Here is a 25,235-nt window from a genome sequence, read left to right as displayed (position 1 = left end):
CAGGTCTCGTGTGAGCGGATCCGTGTGCTGAAGGACTCGGGGCTCTTGCAGTCCGGGCCAGGGTTGGCAGGAGCGCCGTGAAGGGACCCCTCCCCTTAGTGAAAGCCAATGGCCCGCGGGGCTTTCTTCCCACTGGGCCGCTTACTTAGCTGGCACCTCATCCACACCTGATGTGCGGGGTTTGGATGTTGGCGTGTGAGGCTTCAGGGCTGCTGAGGCTTGCGCGGGACCTGATGCGGTCATGAGTTGAGACCGCTGGGACCTTGGGATGGGGTGAATGTGGTTTGCATGCGGGACGGATGGGGGTCTTCGGAGACCAGAGTGCAGCTGTGGTGGCTGAGGAGTGCCCCCCCACGCCCACACCCCCATCCCCAGAACCTAGGGATATGTGACCTCAGGTGGCAACAGGGGCTTTGCAGATGTGATTAAGTTAAGATTCTTGAGATGGAGAAGTCATCCTGATTATCGGGTGGGATGGGGGACAGTGTAATCACCGGGTCTAGTAAGAGGGAGGGAGGAGGGACAGTCAGGGAAGGCGACGTGACCACGGGAGCAGAGGGCAAAAGGAAACGTGACCGAGACTGGGGTTGGAGGCTGCAAGCCGAGGAATGTGCAGTCTTTCCTGCAGCCTCAGGAGGAACCCGCGCTGCTGACCCCGTGTGTGTTACTTTCAGCGCACAAGTGTCTAGTTATTTGTTACACAGCCGCGCGGCACTAAGACAGACTTCCATAGCTCCCTCCCACTCCGTTCACTTTCTTCCGGGGCTCCCAGGATGCTACTGCCCCAGGCCCTCCCTCCACCGCCCCGGCCCCAGGTTCCTGACCCGCTGGGCGCACTCCGGGCTTGCTGTCTCTAGCCACACCCACTCCCTGGGTGATCTCCTCTCTGGGCAGTGCCAGCACCCGCAGGTCCTGCCAGGACCCCTCTTGAGAAACGCTCCCAGCATCTCCGTGGGCAGCACCTCATGCCCAGGATTTCTAGGCCTGAGCTCCGGTAAGGCCTGAGCCTTACCCCGTCTGCACACCCCCATCTCAGCAAGTGGCACTGTCATCCTTGCACTCACTCGGGCCAAAAATTCAGTCACGCTTAACTCACGCTGTGCCTTACACCTGCACGCCCTCGGGATACGTGACCTCAGGTGGCAACAGGGGCTTTGCAGGAGGCTTTACCAGGAGCTCTGCCCAGCTCTGCCCCCCCATCCACGCCCCATCTGACCTCCTCATGCCCACAGCTGCTCTCTCCCTGGCCCGAGCCGCCCTGGCCCCCTTGCTTCTGTTTTTGCCCCCCCAGGCAGCCCTCTACTGCTGCATGATGAAGCACCCCCAAACTCAGTGGCTTGAAACTAACCATCTTGTTGCACGTGGTTCTGTGGGTCAGGAATTTGGGGGGCTAGAAGCATATGTGTTTGACAGAGGAGAAAACTGGGGGCACCGAGTATGACTCAAGAGGGACTGAGCAGGGTTTCCTGAGGCAGCCAGGTGCCCCCCCCCCCCCAGCAAGGCTGGCTCCATCCCTGTGAGTGACACTCTGCTGCCACCTCATGGACTTGGGCTCACATGCACTTCCCAAAACCGGCATGGGGCTGGCAGGGGCCTGGGGTTTGACCCCCAAGATGCATGGGGTTCGCTCAGATCCTCCCATCATCACTCTGGGACCCTTGGGCCTCGTCTCCAGGACTGAGCCCATGCCAGCAGAGAAGAAAGGGTCAGGAAGAACCGGTGTCTCCTGGGAGCTGCCACTGAGGACCCCCTGCCCCATCACCCCCCATGCCCAGGACCGAGTCCCCAGACCACACCTGCTCACGACAGCCTCCCTATCCCTGTTCACAGCCAGAATGGCCTTGAGAGTGTCAGTCAGAGCAGATCACCCACCGCCCCACCCCTGGCGTCCCAGTGGGCTCCACAAAAAGGTCCCCAGCAGGCCGCATCACATCTGGCCCCTGCTGCCCCCTCCAGGCCCACCACAGGAGCCCCTTCTGGGCATGTTGTCCCTCAGCCCACAGGCCTCCACTTGGAGGCAGGACCAGGTGCAGCAGAACCACTCACCCAGGTCCTGGAGGCCTCAGGTCGGAAAACATCACCAGCCAGTCCCCGGGGAGGGCCTTGGGGTGACAGGTCTCTCACAGCAAAGAGGGGGGCTCTGGCTCCAGGCTGAGGGTGCTTGTGAACTCCACACCCTCTGGCAGAGGGGCAGTGCTGCCTGAGTGGGCCGGGTCTCCTGGGCTCCCTGACCTCACTCCAGGAGGGAGGTGAGGGGGTAGAGATGAGGAATACCTCTGAGAGGCACCTGAGGAGGAAGGAACCAGCAGGGGGTGGGACAGAAGGCCAGGGACAGGAGGGGGGGATGCATTTGGGGCAGAGCCACTGATGGTTCACCTTTGTGAGAACCAGGAAGAGACCCCTCCTCTGGGGTGCAAGGCCCTTCACAGAATTAGAGGCGGATGGGCTCCCAGGCTGGCGGTGGGCCGTGGGAGCTTGGCCATGGTGGACCGGGGGTGAGAAGCAGGTCCCAGGGCCTGTCATGGGACTCAGTGCCCCCACTACCCACATGCACGCACGCACGGAGCTTGCAAGATGCCTGAATTTCAAGAACCCAAAATGGAGGCCAGGCATGTGCTTTCCCCGGTTGTCAGTGGTCTGGCAGCGTGTGGATGACCCTGTCGATTTTACCGATGTATTTTTCTAGAGGAAAAGGTCTGCAGAAGTGGAAGGTGACATCACTTATGGTTTTGTAACTAACCTACCATCTTTATTTTCAAAATTAATTCTGCCTAAAATATAAGATTCATCCAAAACTGGTGTCCATTCACATGGCAGCCCTGGGAGGTCTGGTCTGTTGGCAAGGACCCTGCAAAAGGTGGGCCTGACGATCCTGCCTCCTCTCGGGGCCTGGCCCTGCTGCTGGTCCCATCAGCCCTGGCTTTCTGTCCTGGCGAGAAGGGAAACGTGAGCGGGCAGGATCTCCAGGGAACCCAACGGGTTGGGCAGGTAGGTGGAGAGGCGAGAAAAAACAGGAAAATCTGGATCCCCAGAAGGTGACGGCAGAGCAGAGGAGAGGAAGGGGGCTAAGGGTGAGCCATATCAAAGCCACACCCTGACCCTGTCCACCACAGGGAGGGACTGCAGGAGCTCAGGCCCCTTAGTGACAGACCTTGCCAGAAAGTTGGGACAGCCAGGGGATCCAGGCTCGGTCTAGGCCAAGGGGCTGTATACAGGGTGTGCCCAAAACATGGGCGATGAGACAGGACGCAGTCAGTGACCAGGGGCAGGTCCTCTGGGGGACCGGCATCAGGGCTCAGACTGTGACCCTAGTGAGGGCTTAATTTTGGACTGAGGTCAGAGGTCAGCCTGTGCCAGAGGGAGGGGGTTGTTAACCGCGTCTAGGGCGTCGTGGCCATGGGCTTCAATATTTGCGCTGTGGGTTTTAGGCCTTCACTCAGTCAACCCGGGCCGCTCGAACAAATGACTGCAGACCGCGTGGTAGAAACAACACATTGGTTTCTCACAGCTCTGGAGGGAAGTCCGAGGCCGCGCTGCCGGCAGGGTCGGGTTCTGGTGAGGACCCACTTCCTGGCCTGCAGCCGGCCCCTCCTCACCGTGTCTTTACCTGGTGGGGGGAGCTCTGGTGTCTGATCTTATCAGGCCACAAACCCCATCATGGGGGCCCCGCCCTCATGACCTCATCTGAACCTAATCACCTCTCAACGGCCCCACCTCCAAAGACATCACACTGGGGCTGGGGCTTCACCACAGGAATTTGGGGAGGGACACAATTCAGACCATAGCGTTTTTGCCCCGGCCCCCCACAATTCATGTCCTTCTCACATGCAATGTACACTCATTCCACCCCAACAGCCTGAAGTCTTAACTCGTTCCGGCACTGAGTCCTACAAGTCAAGTCCGAAGGCCCGTCTAATACCATGCACATCAGGTCTGGGAGAGGCGAGGGTCCTCCCAGCTGCAAATCCGTGAGACCAGACAGGTCGTGGGCTTCCAGAATACAGCGACTAGACAGGCGCCCCATAGACCTTCCGGTTCCCAAAGCGAGCAATTGGAAGAAAGGAAGCAGTGGCGGGTCCCAAGCAAACTCCTAGCCCAGCAAGGCAGAGCTCGGGGTCTCCTTAGACCCAAGGCAATCCTGTTTGGCCTAATTCTCTGCCATCGTCCTCGGTGGGACAGCAGCCTCGACCCCGTGGCTCTGAGCACCTCAGGCTGGGTGTGTCTGTCGTGGGGGCGTCCCATGCAGGGTGCTGAGCCGCAGTCTTGGCCCGCACCCGCTGGAAGGCAGTAGCTCCCCCACCCCGTCGGGACAACTGACAGTGTCCTCAGTCATTGCCAAACGTTCCCTGGGGCCCGGAAGCCCCCCTGCTTGAGAGCCACGGCCTCCATCACCTCATATCGAATCAGATTAACAAACATTTATGCACCTGTCAATATTTGAGGAATGAATGTTCCGGGCTGGTGCTCGGTGCCGGGTGCCTTGAATAAAAAGGCAGATAAGAAGGGCTCCAGGCCAGGGCACCCCCAGTCCCAGTGAGCTGAGGGTGGGTGGACAGACAGACAGCCATACACGGAAACGGTGATGTCACGGTTTAGCACATGAGGTACCCGAGCTGATGGGCCTCTGGGCTGGAGTGGGGGTGTTTAGGGAGAAAGTTCTGAGAGGGCAGAGGAGACCAGAAAGGCAGCTGGTGGAGCCGCCACACTCATCACCCCCCACGTGACCTTGAGCAAGGTCCTGTCCTCTCTGGGCCCCAGGCTCTTCATCTGCCGAAGGAGAGACGCCTCCACAGGAAAGGGCCGGAACTGGTGGGTGCCAGGGGGCCATGCAGGAATGACCCAAGGTGCCGCAAATCCCAGGGAGCTCTGGGTCTCACCCCTGCCCCACATCACCGTGTTATCTTGACCCAGGACTCAGGGTGTGAGGGCGGAAGCTGCCCCCCACCAAGGAAGTCCTTGTGCTCCCCCCACTGCCCAGGAGAGCTGGGAGATGGAGCCCATTCCCCAGCGAGGGCCCTGCCGGCAACATGTCCTGGGCCCTGCCCTGTCCCCGGGGCAAACCCAGGGGGGTGAGGTCAGAGATGCCATCCCAGGGCCAGGTGAGTATCGGGAAGTGAAAAGTGCTCTCCCCTCCCCTGGGAGGGGCCTGTCACCTCCCCAGACACACAGGGTCAGCAGGCAGTAGGTGTGGCCTGTACCTGCCAGCACCCGGCTGGACACTCCAAGGGGTCATGGGGAGACTGTTTACACAGGGAGGGTCACGTTTAGAGGGACAATGGGGAACCAGGCCAGAGCAGCCACTGGGCTCCTGGGCTTGGAGGGTGAGGGGAGGGAACGGTTACCACAGGCTGGCCAGGGCCGGTGCGAAGGGAGGAGGCCGGCCCCTGCACCCCTGGCCTCAGGTCTCCAGCTCCCGCCAGTGGAAGCCCTTTGGGATCCTTATGGGATCCCAGGACACAAACGGAGTGGAGAGTGGGCATAGATGACGTCCAGCCTGGTGCCGACCCCTCCACCTCCTCCTCCAGACGCTGCTACTGCTCTGCTTCCCAGACTCCCTTGCAGCTAAAGCTCCATGGTGTGTGGGGATTAAGGAAGGTCAAAGGGTTAAGTCTACCCCCATCCAGCCTCCACGGCCCTTCCCAGGATGGTCTCCCCCCTCCCCCCACCGAGGCACCTCTCCTGTGCAGCCATTCAAGGCCTGTTGCCCCTGGGGAAGCAGGAGCCCTGGGAGCAGAGAAGGGCTCAAGGGGGCTGGCCCTCAACCTTGGCCCTCCCACTCACCCTTATCTGGCCTCACTGCTCGCTGGGAGGTGGGCAGAGGCTCAGCCCGGCGCCTCACCCTGGGGTGGCCGAGAAGCGGCCGAGAGTGGGGAGGGTGGCCCCCCACCTGGGCAGGCCCTGCCTTCCGGAAACAGACGGAAAGACAAAGGGAGTGGCGGGGAGCAGCCTGGCAGGGCGGCCCTAGACTGGGATCTACCCACCCTGGAGTACCTGCTGGCCCGGGGAACCCGTCCATGTTGACAGGGGGCGGTGGAGCCTCCCCCTTGCCAGCCCAAGCAGTATAAAGCCACCCGGAGTCCAGCCCACTGCCGCCCGCTGGTGACCATGAAGGCCGTCCTCCTCACCCTGCTGGCCGTCAGTTTGGCCCTGCGGCCAGGTGAGACCTCTGCCACGATGGGGCCAGGCCACGGGAACAGGGCTGGTGGGGGGGGGGACAATCAGGGGAGACCAGAGGGGCACTCAGAGAGGGGACCCACCCAGAAGGACAGAGAGAGGAGGTGGAGGTGGGGGGACGGGGGGAGGGAGGTCAGGTGGAAGGTAAGGGAGGCAGCGGCAGGAAGAAGGGGCCTTGGTCCTTGCCGGTGTCCCCCTCTGGGGCAGCTCTGAGTGTAGCCAGGGTGCAGTAGTGACTCACCCAGAGGCATGCAGGGCAGGGCGGGCTCTCCTTTGCCACCGTGGTGCAGGGTCTGGCCCTTGGAGGGATGCCCCGGGAAGCTGCAGGGCTGGGGGAAGCACAGGGGCAAAGAGCCTCGAGGTAAGGAGTGCCACGGAGGCTCAAGGGCAGAATAAAAGGGGGGAGCCTGGGGGTGTCCTGCGAGCACCTGGGGCCTCTGCTCAGACCCAGCCCTGGGGTCCCCTGTGGGCAGCAAGGACAGCAGACACGCAGGCCGTGGTCCTGTGGAAAAGGTGCGGGCCTCGCTGCTCTGGTCTGCGCTCCGGGCCCAGCTCGGTCTCTTCCTGTCCTGGGTAATTACTAAATGTCTTAGAGCCTCAGCTTCCTCTTCTGGAAAGTGGGGAGCATGACCACGGCCCCCAGGGCTGCTGGGGGTCAGCAGTGCGTGTGCTGACCGAGTGGGGGACGGCAGCACGGGGCCCGCCTGCGCTTGGGTGATTTGACCCCATCCCGTTGTTGTTCTAACCGGAAGGGACCTTGTCATGCCAGCTGGGGCCACTACCCCAGGGACAGAGCAGTGCTTGGCCAGGGCCCCACATAGGGTCTCCCAGCACTGGGGAGGCCTGGGAAGGGCCGGGAGGCTGGATTGGGTTGGCACAGGCTATTGGTTGGAATGGCCTTGATGCCTGGTGGCAGGAGCAATTCTGGGAAGGGTCCTGTCCACCCTGCCCTCACCTGCCCAGTGCCCAGCTGGGCCGCCTGCCTAGTGGGGAGGGGGGCTAGTTCCCATCCTGGGGTGCGTCCCTCCCTTCCCTCTGAGACCACGGGCATTGAACATAGGGGTAGGCTGGGGCACTAACGGTTCCAGGCGCCATGGAAGCAGGTGGGCAGAGAAGTGTTCCTGGTGGACTTTGGTGACCAGAGTGCCCTCCCTGGGGGCGGAGGGTCCCAGTTTGCAGTGGGCTCTTGTGCTCTTGCACGCTCCCAGCAGCCTGGAAGCCGTGACAGATGACAAAAGGAGGCTGCTTCCCCACTCTGAGCACCCCCTACCCCCAGGCACAGCCCTGCAGTGCTACTCCTGCAAGGCCCAGGCGAGCAACCATGACTGCCTGCACGTGCGGAACTGCACCGGCTCCGAGACCTACTGCTGGACTGAGCACATCCGTGAGTGGCCCCGCCATCCCCGCAAGTGGCCCCGCCATCCCACACACCTCCCGTGACCTTGCCAGATTCCCCCAGGGCTGGGTGGGGCTCTGCCCTGCCTCTTGCCATTCCCTTTGACTCCCTGCACCTCCCCATCCCCTGCTAGGGACTCAAAGAAACTTCTGTCCACCTCCCCACTCGTTCATCTCGCCGCCCACAGATACAGGTGCTCAGCTTCCCGTCCATTCATCCCCCCACCCATCCCTTGTCTGTTTATCCATCCATTCCCCCTCCATCACTCATCCATCCATCCATCCACCACTCATCCATCCATCCATCCATCCATCCCCCCTCCATCACTCACCCATCCATCCCCCCTCCATCACTCATCCACCCATCTATCCATCCATCCATCCCCCCTCCATCACTCATCCACCCATCCATCCATCCATCCATCCCCCCTCCATCACTCATCCATCCATCCCCCCTCCATCACTCATCCACCCATCTATCCATCCATCCATTCCCCCTCCATCACTCATCCACCCATCCATCCATCCACCCACCCATCACTCACTCACCCCTCCCTGCACTCACCCATTCATTAGGCATTTTTAGTGCCCAGCAGAAGGTCTGGCTGCCTTGGGCATGTCAATACAGATGAACCCAGGCGCTTGTCTTGACACAGCTGGCAGTCTTGAGGTAGTTACCCAGGCTGACTCTACAGTGTTTGTTAGAGTGGGGACAGGAAGACGGCCATGGGAGTGGGGACAAGGCCAGGTGGGTGAGTATCCAGGACCCGCCCTAGCTGAGCGGCCCCCACCCCCAGGTGCTGTTGGCATCGTGACCGTCATTAGCAAGGGCTGCAGCTCGCACTGTGCGGACGACTCGCAGAACTACTACGTGGGCGGGAAGAACATCACGTGTTGCTCCACTGACCTGTGCAACGCCAACGGGGCCCATGCTCTGCAGCCAGCTGCTGGCACCCTGGCACTGCTCACTGCTCTCGGTGGCCTGCTGCTCTGGGGCCCTAGCCGGCTGTAGCATCCGAGAGGACCCCACTGTGTCCCATACTGGGCATCAGTGCCCAGGAGCCCCGGAGCACTCTTCACACACACCTGGCCCAGTTGAGGCCCCTCCTAGACCCTAACTCAGGAGGGCCCATGCCGCTCTGCCCTTCCTGGCCTTCTCTGGCTCCCTCCAGGAGCCCTGCCCCACTGCTCCTGCTCAGCGGGCTGGGTTCTACCGATGTGGCACTGTTCCAGATCAATAGAACCCAACCTGCACACGGTCCCTCCAGCCCCCACATTGCAGCCTACTCCTTAAGCCTTGCTCAAGCATCTCTTCCTCCAGGAAGCCTTCCCTGCCCCACCCCCTCCATCAGCCGAGCCACGTCCCACCCATGGTGTCCCCCGCAACGGGCACTCAGGAGGGCCCCACAGAGGCTGAGGAGAATTACCAGCTGGGAGTGTGAGGTCCCACGGGCCCCAGAGATGAGGTGTGGAGGGGGGTCCAGCTCCCCATGGCCATGGGAGTCCTGGGGCACGAACCCCAGCACACAGGAGGCCCTTAATAAAGTCCCCTGATCTAGCGGCAAAGAGCTCTGTTCTTGCGAGCCCCTGGGTGGAGGTCAGGGTTGGGGTCCAGGCCGTGCTGGGTGCCGCCCAGCCCCGCGTCCGTGGGCTGCGGCCACGTTGAGGGGGTGGAGCTCCGGCCTGGGCAGGAGCAAAGGCCCGACCCCTGGAAGGGAAGGTGGGCAGCATCCCTGGGGACCCCCAGCTCTTGCTGTGGGGCTCACTCATGTCTTTCAACTTCTCTGAGCCTCCCTGTGACCCCTCTCTGCTGTTAGGACTGAGGCGTCACAGGATGCAGAAGCTTCTGGGTGGGAGGGGCTGTTACTCTGTGAAGTCCCCACAGTGTCCCCTCCTTGTCCTCCCCTTTCGCTTGAGGAGAGCCCCTCTGTCTCCTTCTTGAATTTTTTATTTTGTCTGTTATAAGCTCTCCACACCCACAGTGAAAAATTCAAACTATGCAGAAGGGTCCCCAGCTGACCGGCCTGACCACCTGTCCCTCCCCGCTCTCGGAAGCTCCCATCACACATCTTGGGGCTCCTTTCAGAGTACTTGTGTGCCTGGGGCCCACACCTTGCCTTTTTAATTCCTGGAAAGCCTCTTGGAAAACACAGCCTGCCTCCCTGCCCCTCAGGGCCCTGGGCTGAGGGAAGGGCAGCCTGTGGGGGGAGGGGGTGAGCGGGGCGGGGGAGGGGGGAAGCAAGTGAGCGTGGGGGCCAGGGCAGGAACCTGCAAGGGATGGTGCTTCCAGGACGGGTACCAAGCGGTAGATGAGGCAGGATTAGAACCGGGCTCTGGAGCTCTGGGCTGGGGGCGGGGCAGGGTCACACTGACCAGCAAGTTGGGGCCAGAGACCCAGAGCCTCCCTCCTGAGGCATCGGAATGAACGAAAGGGGCGAGCTCCCCATCTTGAGTGCTTTCTCCGCGCTCCCTTCCCAGCCCGGGCGCCCGGCCCAGGGGAGCAACCCTGTGCTCCGGCCTCTCCCACGAGGCCCCTCTGGGGCCCAAGCCACACTCAGCACACAGACCTGGCTCGACTCTGGTCCCGGGTCCAGGGTTCAGGGCTGGGCCTTTGTTTCCTGGGAAGGCACCCCAGAACTGGGGGGCCCTGGGCAGAATGTAGGCCCATCAGGGTCTGGCCCGGGCTGGAGCTTGGGTCAATAGAAGATTGAGGGCTGGTGGGCACTCAGGACTGGGCTTGTGGTGGTACTTTGTGCCCCGAAATTGTGGGGCCCAGTCTCATCGACCCTGCCCAGGTGACCATAGAGGACACCGGGGACATCTGCCTGGTAAACAGTTACGGAGCACCTACTATGTTCCAGGGACTGTTCCAGGTACACCAGAAACCAGTTGCTTGGGCTTGGATGGATTCTCCCCGACCTCTCTTGATCCCTAGAGCCACCCCAGGTCACGGAGCTTACAGGACAATGGGGTTAGGTGAACAGGACAGGTACAGAAACATGCAGCATGTTAGCAGGAGAATCTCGAAGAAGAACAAAGCACAAAGAGAGGGTCACAAAGGCTGGTGCAGCCAGGAAGACCCTGGTGGGGCCAGGAAGTCCAGAGGGATAGGCCACAGTCCACTGAGCAGGGCGGAAGCCCACAGTGGCCCACACATCAGCCACACCCTTGGGCAGGGGTCCTCCTCTCTGGGGCTGAGGCTCAGCGCGGTGAGGCAGTGCCCCAAACCCCCATATCCTGTCCTGGGCTCCTGGGTTTGAAATATTTGGGCCAGGGTGAGGGGAGAGGGCAGGAAGATCCTGTGATGTGGAGGGCCTAGCTGGGGTCTCCATGTCCCGGAACCAGGGCCTCCTCTGACCTCCTGAGCCGTCCCCAAGTTCATGCAGCCTCAAGCTGAGAGCCTGAGGGGGCCAGCCTTGCCCCCCCATCACTCCACAACGGAAAGAGGGACAGGAGCCCCTCCCGACAGACAGCACACTGGGGTGGAGGTCCTCCAGGATGGAGGGCCGAGGGGGGCTCCTCCTCTCGGGGTGGGGACTGGAGGGGGCCACCTGCAGGAGCAGCCCACTGGCCCAGGGCCCCTCAGCAGCTGGCCCAAGGCCGGGTCTGGATGGGACCCTAGTCCTCCTCTCCCCTCACCATCTCGTCTCTAGAACTACAGAAAGGCAAGAAGAAGAGAGAGCGGGACTCAGATCCCCGCACCCGCGGCTGGCGTCTGTTGCTGTCTCCGGATGTCTCCCATGCAAGAGCACGCAGGTGCACACCGCCAACGTGCACACCTGGGTCCCCACACACACGCTCCCCCGCAAACTGCTGTCTAACCATGGACCTTTCCAGAGCAAGAAGTAGAGAGCCTCACGGTTCCATCTGGTGGCTGAGGTGCTCCTCCAGACAGACGGACTGCGTTCGTTTTTAAGATGCCATTTCCTGAGCAGTTTCCGTGTTGGGGACAGTCTGAGCCTTTTGCATCTGTCATAATAGGTGACAACAGGGGGGAGCATACCCTTCGCCACAGGCCCAGTGCTCTCCCACGGGCCTCCATGCAATCGTTCATCGATGCCTCACCACCACCCAGCGAGGCCAGGCTGTACAGGGAAAAAACCAAGGCACAGAGAAGCGAAGGAACGGACCCAAGGCCACACAGCAGGCTCCTCACCACCCTCCCCTGCATGCGCCTTCACCCCAAGCGGCATCCCCTGGGCTGGAGGCCATCTGATGCTGTCCTCCCCCTGGGGACTCTGGCTCAGCCAGATGGTCTGTCCCCGGGGCCTGTCTGTCCGGCCCCTCCAGGGCTGGGATCGATGTCCCCCCGCCCCAGCCCAGGTTGGTGAGGTCTGCATCCACAACCACTCAGGTGTTTATAAAGAGTGCCCTGCCCAAGTGACCCATGACTGGGCAGTCAGGTCGCAGTGTTGGTCAGCAGTCTGGGCCCTGCTCTGCTAAGTGCCACTCCTCCCTGTCTGGGTGTGGGGTGCAGTGGGGAGGGCTGCAGGAGTGGGGCAGGGCAGCTGCCTGAGGGGCGACATGTCAGACACTCTGGAGGCAGGAAAGTGGGGGGTCAGGCGAAGAGTTTAACCTTCCTCTGCCTCTGGGGCCCCATCTTTGTCATGCCCCTCCTCCCTCTTTGCCTGTCTCTCCGTGCCCCCCATCTCTCCCTGCCCCCAGACTCTTCCCTGCAGCGGGGGTCCACCTACCTCTTTGGGGCTTCTCTCCTTCCTCTCCTGAGCCCATGCACGGGGACACGGCTGCAGCAAGAAGGAGGCAAACTAGACAGGAAGGAGCCCTAGGTCCCCGGCTGGGGTGAGCAGGGGTGGGGTGGGGCCTTGGGGCCTGGTGCCACTCACCGGTCCGAGAGGCTCAGCACCCCTGCCCAAGTCCCCTTAGCAGTAGGGCACAGAGCTGGGACCCCGTCGGCCCACTCCACAAAGGCTATGGGGGCAGGGGTGGCTCCCGGTGAGTGGGCCTTCTGAGCCAGGCCCGGCTCGGTGTAGCCCCACGAACTGAGCCCACGAGGCGGCCGGCTGCCTGAGCGTCAGCAGGGGCCTGTGGACACACGGCCCACCTCACTGTGGAGCCCGCCTGCCCCCAGCCCAGGCGCGTGCACAGAGAAGGTGGGCGACCCCGCAGGGAGCAAGAGGCGAGTGTTCCCCTGAGTGCATCTGGGGAAACCAAGGCATGGGGGTTCCCTCCCCAGAGGTGCAGCAGAGCCACCGTCAGCTATAGCCATCCATCCCTTTTTATGGACCTGAGATTCCAGGAGGCTAGGGGCTGGCCCCCGGCTGGAACCACAGACAAATGGGTCTGGGCCCTCTCAAGCCCTGCTTTGCCCGGCCCGCAGGCTACTGCCTCATAGGCAATGTGACAATCACCAGGCATGCGAGCCTTCCACCCGGACAGGTGGGGCCGGGAGCTCAGGGAGCGGCGGGCCTGGGATGGGGCAGGCCTGGGAGTGTGGCTGAAAGGGGCCCAGGGGAGGAGGGTGGCCCTCCAGCTGCTGGCACCGCTGCTCCTGTTCCGCTGGCTGGCGCCACGAGCCCGCGCTCCTCCTCTCCCCCGGAGCCCTGAACCCGGGCGGCAGCCAGTAGAACTTAGGCCGTGGGGCTGCCTCTGTGGGCGACGCCTGGTGCTACCCAGACAGGACAATTCTTGAGGACTCAAGGGGACCCAGGAGTACCCCGCTGAAGCCCCACCACCCCGCACGGCTGCTCGGGCTCACATACTCCACGCAGAGCCATGCCCAAGAGTCCCTGACCCGAGCGGGACCCCTCGTCATCTGCCAATGACCACCCCCGGGTGCCCCGTGCCTGCTGTGGGGGACTGAGGCAGCCGGACGGTGGGCAGCTAGGAACCAAGAAGGAATTGGTTCCTGCAGCCTTCGCGAGTCTGGAGCGCCTGGCTGGGCATCGGTCGTGCTGGCCCTGGGTTTGGGCCATCAGAGAGGCAGATAAGGCCCTGCCTGGCCTCCTGGCCTCGGGGTCCAGCAAAGAGACGGGACTCCCTGCTTACATAATCGAACCTGTGTAAGAGCACGGTGAGACCAGGGCTCTGGGAATCTCAACGGTCTGGGGGTCAGGGAGGGGAAAGATGGGAGGGGGGAGTCCCTGGCAGAGGGCACAGCACGTGCAGTGTGTCTGGTCGGGGGCCAGCATGCATGGCAGAAGCTCAAACGGAAGCTGGGCAGGGGGAGCCCCGGCTGTGAGGAGGATGGGGGCAGGGCTCTTGTGAGCTCCCCACCCCATGTTATCATTTACCAACCTTGCCTAACGTCTCCAGAACAGGCCTGTAGAGGCAGCCCCTCCCCTGTGAGATGAGACAAGCTGAGTGACCAGGCTGCCGAGGGGGCTCAAAGCACACTGTCATCCTGAGAAGCTGCCCCACCTCAGGGACAGGGCCAGCATGACAGGGACAAGTGTCAGCAGCGTGGGGCGGAAGGCTCTTCTTACCTCCAGGGGTTCCTAGGGCAGCGGGGCCGGCCCTGATAGAGAATGAACTTCCTGTCCCTGGGAGCATCCAAGCAGATCCAAGGACCCAGGGAAACCCAGATCCCGTTCTGCCCAACTACTGGCCCAGAAGCAAAGCCAGAGATGCAAAGAACATACTGCAGAGAAGGGACAGGCTGCTGGGTCTGCATCCCACGTGCCGGCGACACCCTGAGTCCTTTACATTGGTGACTCCGCTCCCTCCACCCCTGCCGTTGTGTGCTCCCTTTCTAAAAGGGCCAAGGATGGGAATGCTTGGGAATGAGTTTGAGATTACCAGGACCTGGGGGTGGGGGTAATGAGGTTACAAACTGGGACTGAAAAAGCTCCCGGGGCCGGGCCGTGATGCACCCTGAATCCCCCGCCAAGGCACTGGGGCGGTCGCCCTGCCGACGTGGGGTGCCCCTGGATGGTTTGGAGCATTGGAGGGTCCATTTCCCGTGGAGTCTTGAAGCAGTGCCGCTGGGGATGGCTGCGTCCATTTCTCTTGCAAAGCCCTGCCAGCTGGGCCAGGAAGTGCTGGAGCCTCTGACTCTGCTCAGATCAGTGGCCGAATCTCCCGGGCCAGGTGGTGTCTTCAAGGGCCGCAGAGACGCAGGAGGGGCTCGGGCTCCCAAAGAGGCGGGGTGGGGGGGGGGACGCGGCGGACCAGCCCCGATGCTTCTGCGCCTGCAGCGCGGAGCGCGACCGCCAGATGGCGCTGTGGCGCGGCGCAAGGCGAAAGCGAAAGCGGGGCGGGCCGCGGGCGGACGTGGGGGGGGACGGACCACTGAAGGCGCGGGGGGGGGGGTGGCGCCCGCACGGAGGGGCGGGGCCCTGGCCTGCGGCACCGGCGGCCTCCGGCGCGTCCCTCCCCAGCCGGCCTCGCGGGGTGGTTCGCTCCGGCGGCGCGGCGCTCCCGGCGAGCGGGCAGGCGGGGCGCGGCCACCGGCGCCGCCGACACCAGCGCCGTGGCCGCCGCCGCACCCCGTGTCCTGCGCCCGCAGCCGCGATGCTGGGGCTGCTCGTGGCATCGCTGGTCGTGGCGCTCGCCTACTTCGCGCTGCTGGACGGTTGGTACCTGGTGCGTGTGCCGTGCGCCGTGCTGCGCGCGCGCCTGCTGCAGCCGCGCGTCCGCGACCTGCTGGCCGAGCAGCGCTACGCGGGCCGCGTGCTGCCCTCAGACCTGGACCTGCTGCTGCACATGAACAACGCGCGCTATTTGCGCGAGGCCGACGTGGCGCGCGCCGCGCACCTGGCCCGCTGCGGGGTGCTGGGGGCGCTGCGCGCGCTCGGGGCCCGCGCCGTTCTGGCCGCCTCGTGTGCGCGCTATCGCCGCTCGCTGCGCCTGTTCGAGCCCTTCGAGGTGCGCACCCGCCTGCTGGGCTGGGATGACCGCGCCTTTTACCTGGAGGCGCGCTTCGTCAGCCTGCGCGATGGCTTCGTGTGCGCGCTGCTGCGCTCCCGCCAGCACGTGCTGGGCACCTCTCCGGAGCGAGTCGTGCAGCACCTGTGCAAGCGCCGGGTGAGCACCTCTCCCCCCACCCCACCCCTTGGCCCCGAGTGCACGCCCCCGCAGGGCCCTCAGGGCTCCTTGTCGCTGTCCCCTCTCCTAGGGAAGGCCAGCTGTCTGTGCCTCCTTGGGGGTGCCCCTGTCCCTCTGAGTGGTACCTCTGAGTACCACTCCAGCCCTTTCGTCTGGATCCAGGGCCTCCCTTCACTGATGCCCGTTTTTCCCGGGAGCACCCAGGGCCCCTGAATCAACTCCTCATGCGGGTTCTTAGCATGCGTCCCTCCTGCCATGGCTTAACCTTGCCCCTCCAGACGCCATGCTGTACCCTCCACCTTTCCCAGTACAGGGAACCCTAGACCCGATCTCTCCCAGGAGTCTGAGTCCCGGTGCTGCTGTGTGGCTTGGAGTGTGGAGCCACCTTCTCCGGTCCTTGGTTCTGAACGTGAGGGATGGTGTCAGTGAGAGGAGGTTACTGGGAATTCCCAAGAACCTAAGGACACCCCACCCCTCCCCCTGCCCTTTTAACACAGCTTGGAGCTAATGGGTTGAGTCACCGTCCCCTGGGTTTGGGGTGGGGGGATTGAGCCCCCAAGGGCTGCAAGCTTTTCTACCTTTGCCGGTTGGAGAGAGTACCTCAGTGCCTGCATGGGGCCGAAGGACCCTCCCTGGGGCCTGCTCCTTCCAGCACAGCCCGCTACTGCAGCGTGGCAACAGGGGCCTTGGGGACAAGCTGGGGCACCACACGGTGATGGTTTCCAGGGCAGGCTCCAGCCCAAGGCGGGTTCCCACAAACTTGCCTGGAGCCTGCATGCCAAAGCCGGGGCCCCCATCCCCGAGGTGCCCTAAACCAGGACGCAGCCCTGTCTGGCTTTGGACAGGTGCTTCCTGAGCAAGGAGGGACACAGGGTCACCGTAATTGTGAGAGGCCAGCCTTCCCCCAAATCAGAGGTGGGGAAACTGAGGCTCGGGCAATGGGAACCGCCCAAGGCTGCATCATGGGCCATGGGCACAGCTCCCTGGTTTTCTGTCTCTGTCTCTGAACACCCCCAAAGGTCCTGGGTGTCCCCCACGCCGTAGGGACAGAGATGTTCCACGTGTCCCTTCACATTAGGAGGCCGGCATGGGCAGTCCCGGGTCAGGGAGGCTTTCAGTCGAAGGACTGCGAGCCGGAACTAAAGGAGGGTGCCAGGCGGCCGGTGTGGCTGGAAGGGGCTCCGGAGAGAGTCGGCAGCACAGCTTAGCAGGTGTTCCCTGAGGACACCCAGCCACTGGTGCGAGGGCCAGGGTGTGGCGCAGAGGGGCCCGGGGGGCCTGGCCCGGCCCCTGAGTCAGGAAGAGCCCTTGACAGAGTCTCGGGTTTAGTGCAGGGCCGTCTGAGTCTAGTGCCCAGGGGTCCTACATGCTGAAACCAGGGCGGCCTTGGGGCGAGAGCTGGCCCCCGCCGAGTCATTATAGCTGGTCTCTACAGCTGGCTGGGCAGAGAGCGCTCCCGAAAGCCTGGCCTGGCCACTGAGCAGAGCTCCCCTGTCTGCAGGGAAGGCCAGGGCTTCGGCTCTGAGCCCTTCTGCCCCTGCTTCTCCCCTTGCCCCCGGGAGCGACCACAGCCCATCTGCAAATCCTCTGACCTCTCAGGCCTGACCCCGCATCTTGCCTGCCGCCCCATCACAACATGGTGGCTGCATGCGCAGCCAGGTGCTGGTGTGGCCATGGGCAGGGGTGCGGACGCAGTAGTCAGGCCTGGAGCTGCGGGTCCGGCTGCCCTTGATGCGCTCGAGAAGGAGGGGCTCTGGGCAAGCCCCCATCCAGCACTCTCCCAGCAGAGGTGCTCCGACAGTTCCCCTCCGCCCCCCATTCCCCCGCTCCAGAGTCCTGAAGCCCTCTGGGCCTCCCCTCTCCTGTCACTTGTCCAGCCAGTGGCCTCAGAGGCTCTTGCCTGGGGTCTGGGGACACACAGAGGGCTCAGGTGTGCCCTGTTGGGGAGATGGGCCTGGTGAAGGAGGGTGGGGGAGGTGCAGGCACTGAGGGCCTCAAGGAGGGGCGCCTGGAGGAGGAGGAGGAGGGAACAGTGTGAGCAGAGGCCCAGAGGTGCGAAGGCAGCACCCTGGCTGGGCGCCCCCCTTGCACCCCTCTCGTCCACATTGGCTGTGTGGCCAGTGGGAATCTCCCCATCTCCCCCTGCAGGTGGAGCCCCCTGAGCTGCCCGAAGACCTGCGGCACTGGGTCGCCTACAACGAGGCCAGCAGCCAGCTGCTCAGGGCCGAGAGCGGGCTCAGTGACGTCGTCAAGGACCAGTGACCACCGAGCCCTGCCCGCCGACCTCACCCTGGGGGCAGTTGCCCTCCCGTCCCTGCCCGCCAGGGACAGAGAGTGCAGAACGGGCTGGCCGGGCTGGACCGTCTCCCAGCTGGAGTGGCCTGCCGCCAGCCCAGCTCAGCCCAGCCCCCTCCCCACACTCAGGCCCTCCCTCCCCCAGCCAGTTATCGGCGCCCCTCTCCCCCACGCCATGCCGGGCACCGGCCGGTGGGGGGACACAGATGCCCTGACCCAGCTCTGCCCTCAGGGTGGAGGTGATGAGGAAAGTGGGAGGCCAGGGCCCTCAGCACGTGGGCTGGGGGGGAATGGGGGATGGGTTTGCCACCCTCACACACATACCCCCTGCCCCGCAGATGAAGCCAGGCTTCCGTGGGCTCAGGTTGGGAGAGTGCTTGGACCAGAGGGACCCGCTAAAGCCAGCCTGAGCACTGGAGCCTGCCTGGAGTTTGAGCGAGCTGCAGGGGTGAGGCCAGAGCAGTCTTGGGTGCAGGGCTGGGGCCTGATTCCAGCCTGGTAAGGAGCTTGAAGGGTCAGGACAGCATTTCGAGGCAGATCCTTGTGGCCAGGGGCGGGGGGGGGGGGCAGGCCCAGGGTGGAGTCTGGGCAATCAGGGCCCAGGCCGACTGGCCAGAGGGCACGGGGCTCCCCTGGGGTGGGCACAGGGCCTGGGGCCAGCGCCGGTCAGATGGCACAGGGTCTCCCGTGGTGGTGGTGAGCTTCCCGTCCTGGTTGGGGCCAGCTACTGAGCAGGGAGCAGAGCAGGGAGCGGGATCCTGCCTGGGTGCCCTCTGCACCTTGCCCTTGCTTGACCGCACCCCTGGGTGCTCATAGGACTGCTCTCTGTGACTATGGGTAGGACCCCACCCTCTCTGGGCCTACAAGACCTCAGTTGTCTGCCCTCCTCCTGGGGTCGTCCTCAGCACGTGCCCTGCTGATGACTTTTCCTTTCCTGCGCCGAGGGGCTGCCTCGCTCTGTGGGCTGGGGCCGGGGAGGGGTCTTCCGGGCTTTGCCTGAGCGGCTCCCTGCCGGGCTCGCCAGGCTACTGGGACACCTGCCACGCGGTCTGCTCCTGCCTAGTCACTTGCCTTCCAGCTGGCAAGGCCTGGGGAGAAGCAGAAACTGGCCCGGAGCACCAATGGTGAGGCAGGGGTGAGCGGGGCAGGGGATCTTAGCTCCCTGGCTGGCTGGGGACACGGTCAAGGCCCTGGGGCTGGGCTTGCTGCTTGCTCGTGTGTGTATTTGCTCAGGACAAGGTGGCCGCCTGCCTATGCCCGCCCCCCCCAAGCCTGTGGTATAGGCCAGAGCTGTGGAGCCTCTGAGCCGCCTCTTTCACCCTGTCCAGGCACCCCACCACCCTCTGGAGCTAGGAGCGCTGCAGCACCCCTGATCCCTTGCCTGCCCCCCACGCTGACGTCTGCCTTATAGCCGCAATGGGAAAGCTGCAATGTTTCGATTTTATTTAAAGAAGCCCAAGATTAAAGGGTTTTTAATGTCTGTGTGCTGGGGGAAGTCCTCATTTGTCAAGGCCTGGCCCCCCAGGGAGGCCGTGGACCACTCATGGCGGCGTTTCCCCATGTGGGGGGCTGTCTAGGCTTCTCGGGTTCCCGTGAACTTGGGGACCAGGTAGGCAGAGCAGGACTTGCTCCTATTACACAGAATGTGGGACCGAGGCCAGCAAGGATTTGCCCCAAGCCCCTTGTAGGCCCTGCTGCTCTCCTTGTCCCCAGCCCCTGGGCGTTGCTGTCCCAGTCTGGGTGGCTGGTGTGTGTTTCTGGCTTGGTCCCAGGATCTGGTGCCAGGATCCTCCAGAGGAGTTTGGGAGGTTAGCCCTCAGAGCCTGGGATTACGGGGGCGAGGTCATGGGGAGGCAGGTGGGGCAGAGGTCAGTGGACCGTAATTTGTAGGGGGGTGGTGCCAGCATAGGGGCCATTCTGCAAGCCCCTCGAAGAGGGTAGGAAGTGGGGCTGCCAGGACGTAAGTCAGGAGAGTGACGGCACGGGCCACGTCGTGCCCTGACCACGTGCGCGGGAGGGCCTGGCTCTGCAGGCCTGGAGAAGAGCGGGCAGTTGGGAAAGTTGGATTTGCAGCGGGCATTTGGTGACGGGGAAGCGATGTGGCCTGGCTGAGGTCATGCGGTAGGCAGGTGGTCTGCAGCCAGGGAGCTCGGCTGAGGTCTCCCGCTTCCCACCTCCCAAGCAGGCCCCGGGCGCCCGGGCTGGCCAAGCTGGGCCTCACCCCTGATCTGAGCAGCTGGCGCCTGGCCTGAAGGGGGCGCTTGGGTATCTGCGTGGAATATCTGTGTCTCTTCGGCTAAGAGGTGTTCATGCAGGTCCCATGGGGTGCATACAGGGAGTGAGGGACCAGGAACAACTGGGGGGGTGGGGTTTGGGGAACACCGCAGCTGTCAGGGACAGATTCCCCAGTGCGAGTGGGGACAGGAAATGGTATGCACACAGTGGGTCTGGGTCCCAGCAGGTGCATCCAGTGGTGGCGGCCAGCTGACACCCGGAGCAGGGGCTGGGGAGGCAGGATGGGTCTGTGCGTCTGTATGAGGGGTTCAGGATGGTCGGGGGTATCTGTGTCCCAGGGGCACTGTAGTTTCTCTGGCCACTCAAGGGAGACACACCCCGGCCAGGTGGGGGCGGGGGAGGGGAGGCTCTCTCGCTCTTTGTGTTTGTAGGAGGGCCAACCACAGAGGGGAGGAGGGTCCTTGCAGACTAGGGCACAGGGCTGGCCCCTGTGGATTACCCTTGGTAGGTATCTCCCATCGTTCTGCATTCTTTCTGACCCCACACACCAACTCCTCGATCCGAAGGCCCCAAGTGCCACCTGCTGGTATGAGCAGCTCCTGTCTCCCCTGGGGCCACCCCAGAGCCTGCCCTCCAAAGGCCACATCTGTGGCCTCCCCAGCTCCTGAGGGGGACCCCGGCTGTGCAGGTCTGGCAGGTGTTCTCAGGCCTACAGACATCAGGGGCTTTCCTCGGGCTCAGGCCACTTGGCTGAGTTCACGGTGGCCGCTCCCACCCAGGGAGGGCCTGGCAGCCCGGTTCTCAGGTGGTGATGGGCAGGGGCGCCCTCTGTTGGCCATGCTGGTGCTGTGCGGAGGCCCTGGAGGTGCATGGGGCCACATGCCTGCTTTCCCCAGGAACGGGGTGTCTGCCGCGCCTCCTACCGGCCCACCCCCTCTGCATCCTGGAAAAGCTCAGAGGCCATATCCCTGTAGCCCCACTGGGAGCTGAAGCAGCACTGTGGTATTGCTCGGTCCCCATGGGGGGTGGCGGCCCTGGCCCCTTCCATCCGAACCCAGGGCCCAGTCGAGGCTCTCTGGAAGGCTGGCCGTAATGCAGAGCCTGGGAAGTGCCCAGCCCAGAGGGCACCAGCGTGCATTTGGGCCTGGAGGGGGGCCATGGCATGCTGGGGTGACGCAGGCTCTGAGGCGGCCAGTGTGCTCTGCAGGCTCCTGGCCCCCACCTCCCTCCAGGGCTGCGGAGCTAGGTCATGACCAGGGCCAGCCGGGGGCCCTCACGAGGGGAAAGCGGGAGTCTGAGGTTCAGCCCCTGGGGCCACTGCTGCCTGCCTGCTGGCTGGTGCTGCTGCAGACCCAGCGGGCCACAGAGCCCAGCACCGGCCCTTGGTGTCCGGGGTGACCTGCCATCTCCTTAGGGTCCATGCACACGGTGTCTTCTCATTTCAGCTGTCCCCAGGGCCAAGGATAAGGTAGGCCCCTCAGGGAGGTGACCGAAGCCCGCTGGCCCAGAAGCGCCCCACCCCACATGCTCCCGGGGAGACCTGGGCTGGGCCGGAAGGCTGCCTGCACATGCACGGGCTCTCTTCCCAGCTTCCCCACGCTGGACTGCGGGGAGCCGGACGTGCCCACCCTTGACTCCAGCTTCCTTCCCGCCCGGGGGTGGGGCGAGGCTGAGGGCAGACTCTGGGAGTGGGGCAGACCTCCCTTGGGCTAAGGAACTTGTCCTGCTCGGAGGTGCCGTGGGACTGGTTTGTAGGAAGACAAACCATTGCATTTCTCCCCCAGAGCCTTTGTTTCCCCTTCTGCAAAATGAGTCCCATCGGCCTTGGATGAGGAGGGCCGGGTGTCCGGAATGGGCCTGACTCAGCCCGGCCCTCCTGAAGGCTGGCTCCGTGGACTCTCGACACCCAGGGAGGAAAGAGGTTGCCTCTGCCTCAGCTTTATTTATTCTCTGCAAGTGTGGGAGACAGAGAGTGGCCCCTGGCAAGGCTCTCACCCTGTGGGTCCTGTGATTAACCTGAGTCTCGGGGAGCTCATGGAAGCATGTGGGTAGGGGTGATCTCCGGTGATGCCAGGCCCTTCAGGGAAGGCCAAGGAGTGTGGCCCCCAGCCTGGTGACCTGCATGGAATTGCACAAGTCACGGAAGCAGCAGTAGACGGGGTGGGCGACCCCTATGCTGTCGGGGTCGGTGGCTATGCAGGAGCTGGCGCAGGAACGGGTCACCATGGGGCTCTGGTTGAAGGGGTACTCTGCCGGGGGTGGGCAGGTGTCAGAGCCTGCCCCTCCCCTGCCCAGTGCCCTCCCCGGCTGCCCCAACCTCCAGGCCCTTGATCCGGCCCTTCCTGACTCCTCCAGGGATACCCTGTGACCCCCCAGACTAATGGCTGGACCTGGGCAGTTGTCCATGCTCCCCCAGGCCCTTGTTGGGGCCTGCAGCGTAGCCTTGCGGGGGGGGGGGGAGCTCCGAGGCTGACGCAGCCCTTGTGCCGCACCACCCAGCCAGGCTGCGGGATGCCCGCCCCGCCCCCGCCCCGGCCCTGAGGACCCTCTGGGAAAGGTGATGACTGTGGACCCCAGCCCCTGTGGGCCGGCCTCACCTGACTCCATCTGCACCAGCGTGGTCTTGCAGGCCGTGGCCTCTGGCTTGCAGTGAGTGATGTTCTTGCACAAAGGGACGGCCGTGGGCTGCTCACACGTGAAGCATTTGAAGGCCTCACCTGGGCGAGGGATGTGGCGAAGCTCCTCACCTGGTCTTGAGACCTGTCTTGGAGGCTGGAGCGCAGGCCGCATACGGTCTGGCCCCTGCGCAAACCCCCAGGCCCACCTGGAGCGCCTCCCTTCCCATCCCTGCTTGGGGGAGGTAGCTCGCCTCGCTGAGACCCCTCAAGGCCCAGGGCTCTGGCCAGCAGACTGGGACACTGCATTCCTCCCTTGAGCCTTGGTTTTCCTGCCTAGAAAGTGGGGCCTTGACCCTGTCCCGAGTGAAGGCTCTAGGGCCCGGGAGGCTCATTTAGGGCAAGGCAGATGAGCCTCAAGGGTGCCTAAGGGGGCCTTCTGCCCAAGCCCCCGAAGGGCCTCCTCCCCGCTGAGGAGGTGGGCCAAGTGCGGCCTAGAGACAGTTCCCTCAAGGGCCACGGGCCGTCCCACTCACCAGGATGCAAGCTGCAGGCTGCAACCAGCAGCAGCAGGAGCACAGCCCTGCACCAGGCCATCTGCCGCGCCAGACGCTGGGAGAGCCGGTGCCCGGGCCACATCTGCGGGCACTTATATGCCTGGGCCACGTCTGCGGGCATGCCAGGGTGGTGGCGGAAGTGGCGTGTGAGTCAGCAGGGTGGCACGGGGCACAAGAGGGAGGTAGTGGGCGGGACAGTGGGCAGGCAGGCGGACCGCATCGCTCACAGGCCCTCGGGGAGCAGGACCCCTCATTGCTCGAGCCTGTCTGGTGCCGGCCCACACGGACGCCACATGGGCACTGAGCCCATTTGGCAGGCCCTGGCCTGGACTTGGGTATCTTTCAAACCCAGCCGGGGCCAAGGCCGGTCTCCTTCCCACCCAGATGTCCTCCCTGTGCCGTAGGTGCCCTTCAGCGCACAGGCCCGGAGGTGGGAGGTCAGGCCAGGTGCGGAGGAGGGTGAGTGCCTGGTGAGGTGTGGGGATGGTGTCACGTGGGCTGGCGTGGGACCCCCAGGCTCCTCTCGGGCTGATGGGGGTGGGGCTCCAGAAAGGCCCTGCAGTCACTACCAGCCGCTTCCCTACAGATGACCTTTAAGCCAAGCCTGAGCTTCCTGGTTTCAGGCCCCAGACAACAGCGTTCTGCCCATCCTCCCGACAGCCTTCTCTGACTCTGTTTACTGCCCACCTCCCACCGCAGGCTTTCCCATGCCCACACCTTTGTCTGTGCTCTGCCTCTCGGTGGGCACCCTCTCTGGTCTCCCATCCTAGCCTCAAATCTTCCCCATGCTATAACGCCCAGTCCAGGTGCCCCTCATCCAGAGGTCTTCCTGGTGTTCCAGACTTTCTAGTTTCTCTGTCCTCTGACAGCGGAATGGGTGGATGGGAGGATGGATGGATGGATGAATAAATGAGTAGATGGATGGATGGGTGAGTGGGTGGGTGAGCAGATGGGTGGGTGACTAGAGGGATGGGTGGGTGGGTGATGTTGGAGGGAGTGGGTGGGTAAAGGACAGTGAATGGCTGGAGAGTGCGAGGGAAGATGGGGTAGATGATGGATAGGAGAGCAAGTGGATGGGTAGGTGGCAGATGAGAGAATATGAGTGTGCTGCAGCCTTGGGGTGACTCCCTTGCCCCTCTAGACTGCATTCCTGTTTGAGGATGAGACTAGGGACCCGGGGCAGTTTCGAGGGCAGATGTGACCTGGCCTTGTGGACTGAGGAAACAATGGGAGGGCCTTGTTTGCAAAGGAAGAGACTGTGGTTGCCGCAGATCCAGTAATTGGGCCTCACGTGGTAGGCGCAGACAGCAGCCGCGGCGGCCCTTCCCCAGGGCGGCCCTTCCCTGGGTCCTGGCCCACGATTGCACCCAGGATGTTGCAAGAGGAGCTGGGGAGTGTCTAGTGTGGAGTCTAACAGATTGAGTGGGTCCCAACCCCGCCTGACCTCCTGTGTGACCAGCCTGCTCATGAATCCCTCTGACCCCCTTTCTTTCACCTGTAAACCAGGCCGAGTGTCCTGTGCTCCAGAGGGGAGCTATAAAGACAAGGGGGTGGGTGGGGACCTGGAGCAGCGGTGGGTGCCGAGAAGGTGGCTGGCGTGGGCAGGAGGGTGACAGACCCTGTGTGCTGTCGGGGGCTGCCTGGAAGGGCCCTTGCTCTGGCTTCAGAGGGGCAGGAAGGCCAGGTGGGAGCAGGGGCCAGGAGGGGTCACACAGCTTTCCCATGTTTCCCTGGAGGGCTCTGTGTGTGTGTGTGTGTGTGTGTGTGTGTGTGTGTGTGTACTGGGTCCCAAGCCAGACTCTAAGGCTCAACCCTGCCACTCTCCTCACTTTTGTGGGAGACGTGAGAAATGCCAGGGGAGAGGTACGATGAATTACTGGACGGGGCCCCCTCCATGACAAAGTCACAGTTCAGGTACAACCCCAGATGGAGGTGTCGTGACAGCACTTGGCCATGCCTG

The 25,235-nt window shown here is 63.5% G+C and overlaps 3 protein-coding genes across 4 annotated transcripts; 2 read left to right on the top strand and 1 right to left on the bottom strand.

Annotated features, from left to right (window-relative positions):
- The first annotated feature begins 6,085 nt into the window (after nucleotides 1-6,085).
- Nucleotides 6,086-9,126, top strand: PSCA (prostate stem cell antigen). The gene is made up of 3 exons (XM_045803948.2): nucleotides 6,086-6,157; nucleotides 7,451-7,558; nucleotides 8,367-9,126. Exons 1-3 carry the CDS (start codon nucleotides 6,106-6,108, stop codon nucleotides 8,579-8,581), a joined length of 375 nt encoding a protein of 124 aa, XP_045659904.2. The 5' UTR covers nucleotides 6,086-6,105; the 3' UTR covers nucleotides 8,582-9,126.
- A 5,802-nt stretch (nucleotides 9,127-14,928) lies between these two features.
- THEM6 (thioesterase superfamily member 6) lies at nucleotides 14,929-19,348 on the top strand. 2 transcript variants are annotated; one of them, XR_006780757.2, is made up of 3 exons: nucleotides 14,929-15,552; nucleotides 17,722-18,366; nucleotides 19,197-19,348. XR_006780757.2 is itself a non-coding variant. In XM_045803953.2 (2 exons), the coding sequence occupies exons 1-2, from the start codon at nucleotides 15,040-15,042 to the stop codon at nucleotides 17,833-17,835; spliced, it is 627 nt and encodes a 208-aa protein (XP_045659909.1). In that variant the 5' UTR covers nucleotides 14,929-15,039; the 3' UTR covers nucleotides 17,836-19,348. The 2 variants fall into 2 exon arrangements, 1 of the variants encoding a protein (XP_045659909.1); XM_045803953.2 differs by having other exon boundaries at nucleotides 17,722-19,348.
- A 2,686-nt stretch (nucleotides 19,349-22,034) lies between these two features.
- Nucleotides 22,035-23,405, bottom strand: SLURP1 (secreted LY6/PLAUR domain containing 1). Its single transcript, XM_045803947.2, has 3 exons — nucleotides 23,255-23,405; nucleotides 22,701-22,820; nucleotides 22,035-22,352 (listed from the first exon to the last, which is right to left on the bottom strand). Exons 1-3 carry the CDS (start codon nucleotides 23,394-23,396, stop codon nucleotides 22,183-22,185), a joined length of 432 nt encoding a protein of 143 aa, XP_045659903.2. The 5' UTR covers nucleotides 23,397-23,405; the 3' UTR covers nucleotides 22,035-22,182.
- Nucleotides 23,406-25,235: the final 1,830 nt, after the last annotated feature.

The sequence above is a fragment of the Ursus americanus genome, chromosome 9 (genome assembly GCF_024610735.1).
Source record: "Ursus americanus isolate L20-20 chromosome 9, mUrsAme1.1.p, whole genome shotgun sequence".
Taxonomy (NCBI): Eukaryota; Metazoa; Chordata; class Mammalia; order Carnivora; family Ursidae; genus Ursus; species Ursus americanus.
This window is presented reverse-complemented; position numbering and strand designations above follow the sequence as displayed.

Coding starts and splice junctions, on each gene's coding strand:
- THEM6 (XM_045803953.2), top strand. CDS start 15,040: ATGCTGGGGCTGCTCGTGGCATCGCTGGTCGTGGCGCTCGCCTACTTC. Junction 15,553..17,721: donor AGCACCTGTGCAAGCGCCGG/GTGAGCACCTCT, acceptor CTCCCCCTGCAG/GTGGAGCCCCCTGAGCTGCC.
- PSCA (XM_045803948.2), top strand. CDS start 6,106: ATGAAGGCCGTCCTCCTCACCCTGCTGGCCGTCAGTTTGGCCCTGCGG. Junction 6,158..7,450: donor CAGTTTGGCCCTGCGGCCAG/GTGAGACCTCTG, acceptor CCCTACCCCCAG/GCACAGCCCTGCAGTGCTAC. Junction 7,559..8,366: donor CTGCTGGACTGAGCACATCC/GTGAGTGGCCCC, acceptor CCCCACCCCCAG/GTGCTGTTGGCATCGTGACC.
- SLURP1 (XM_045803947.2), bottom strand. CDS start 23,396: ATGCCCGCAGACGTGGCCCAGGCATATAAGTGCCCGCAGATGTGGCCC. Junction 22,821..23,254: donor AGCCTGCAGCTTGCATCCTG/GTGAGTGGGACG, acceptor TCCCTCGCCCAG/GTGAGGCCTTCAAATGCTTC. Junction 22,353..22,700: donor GCTGGTGCAGATGGAGTCAG/GTGAGGCCGGCC, acceptor CACCCCCGGCAG/AGTACCCCTTCAACCAGAGC.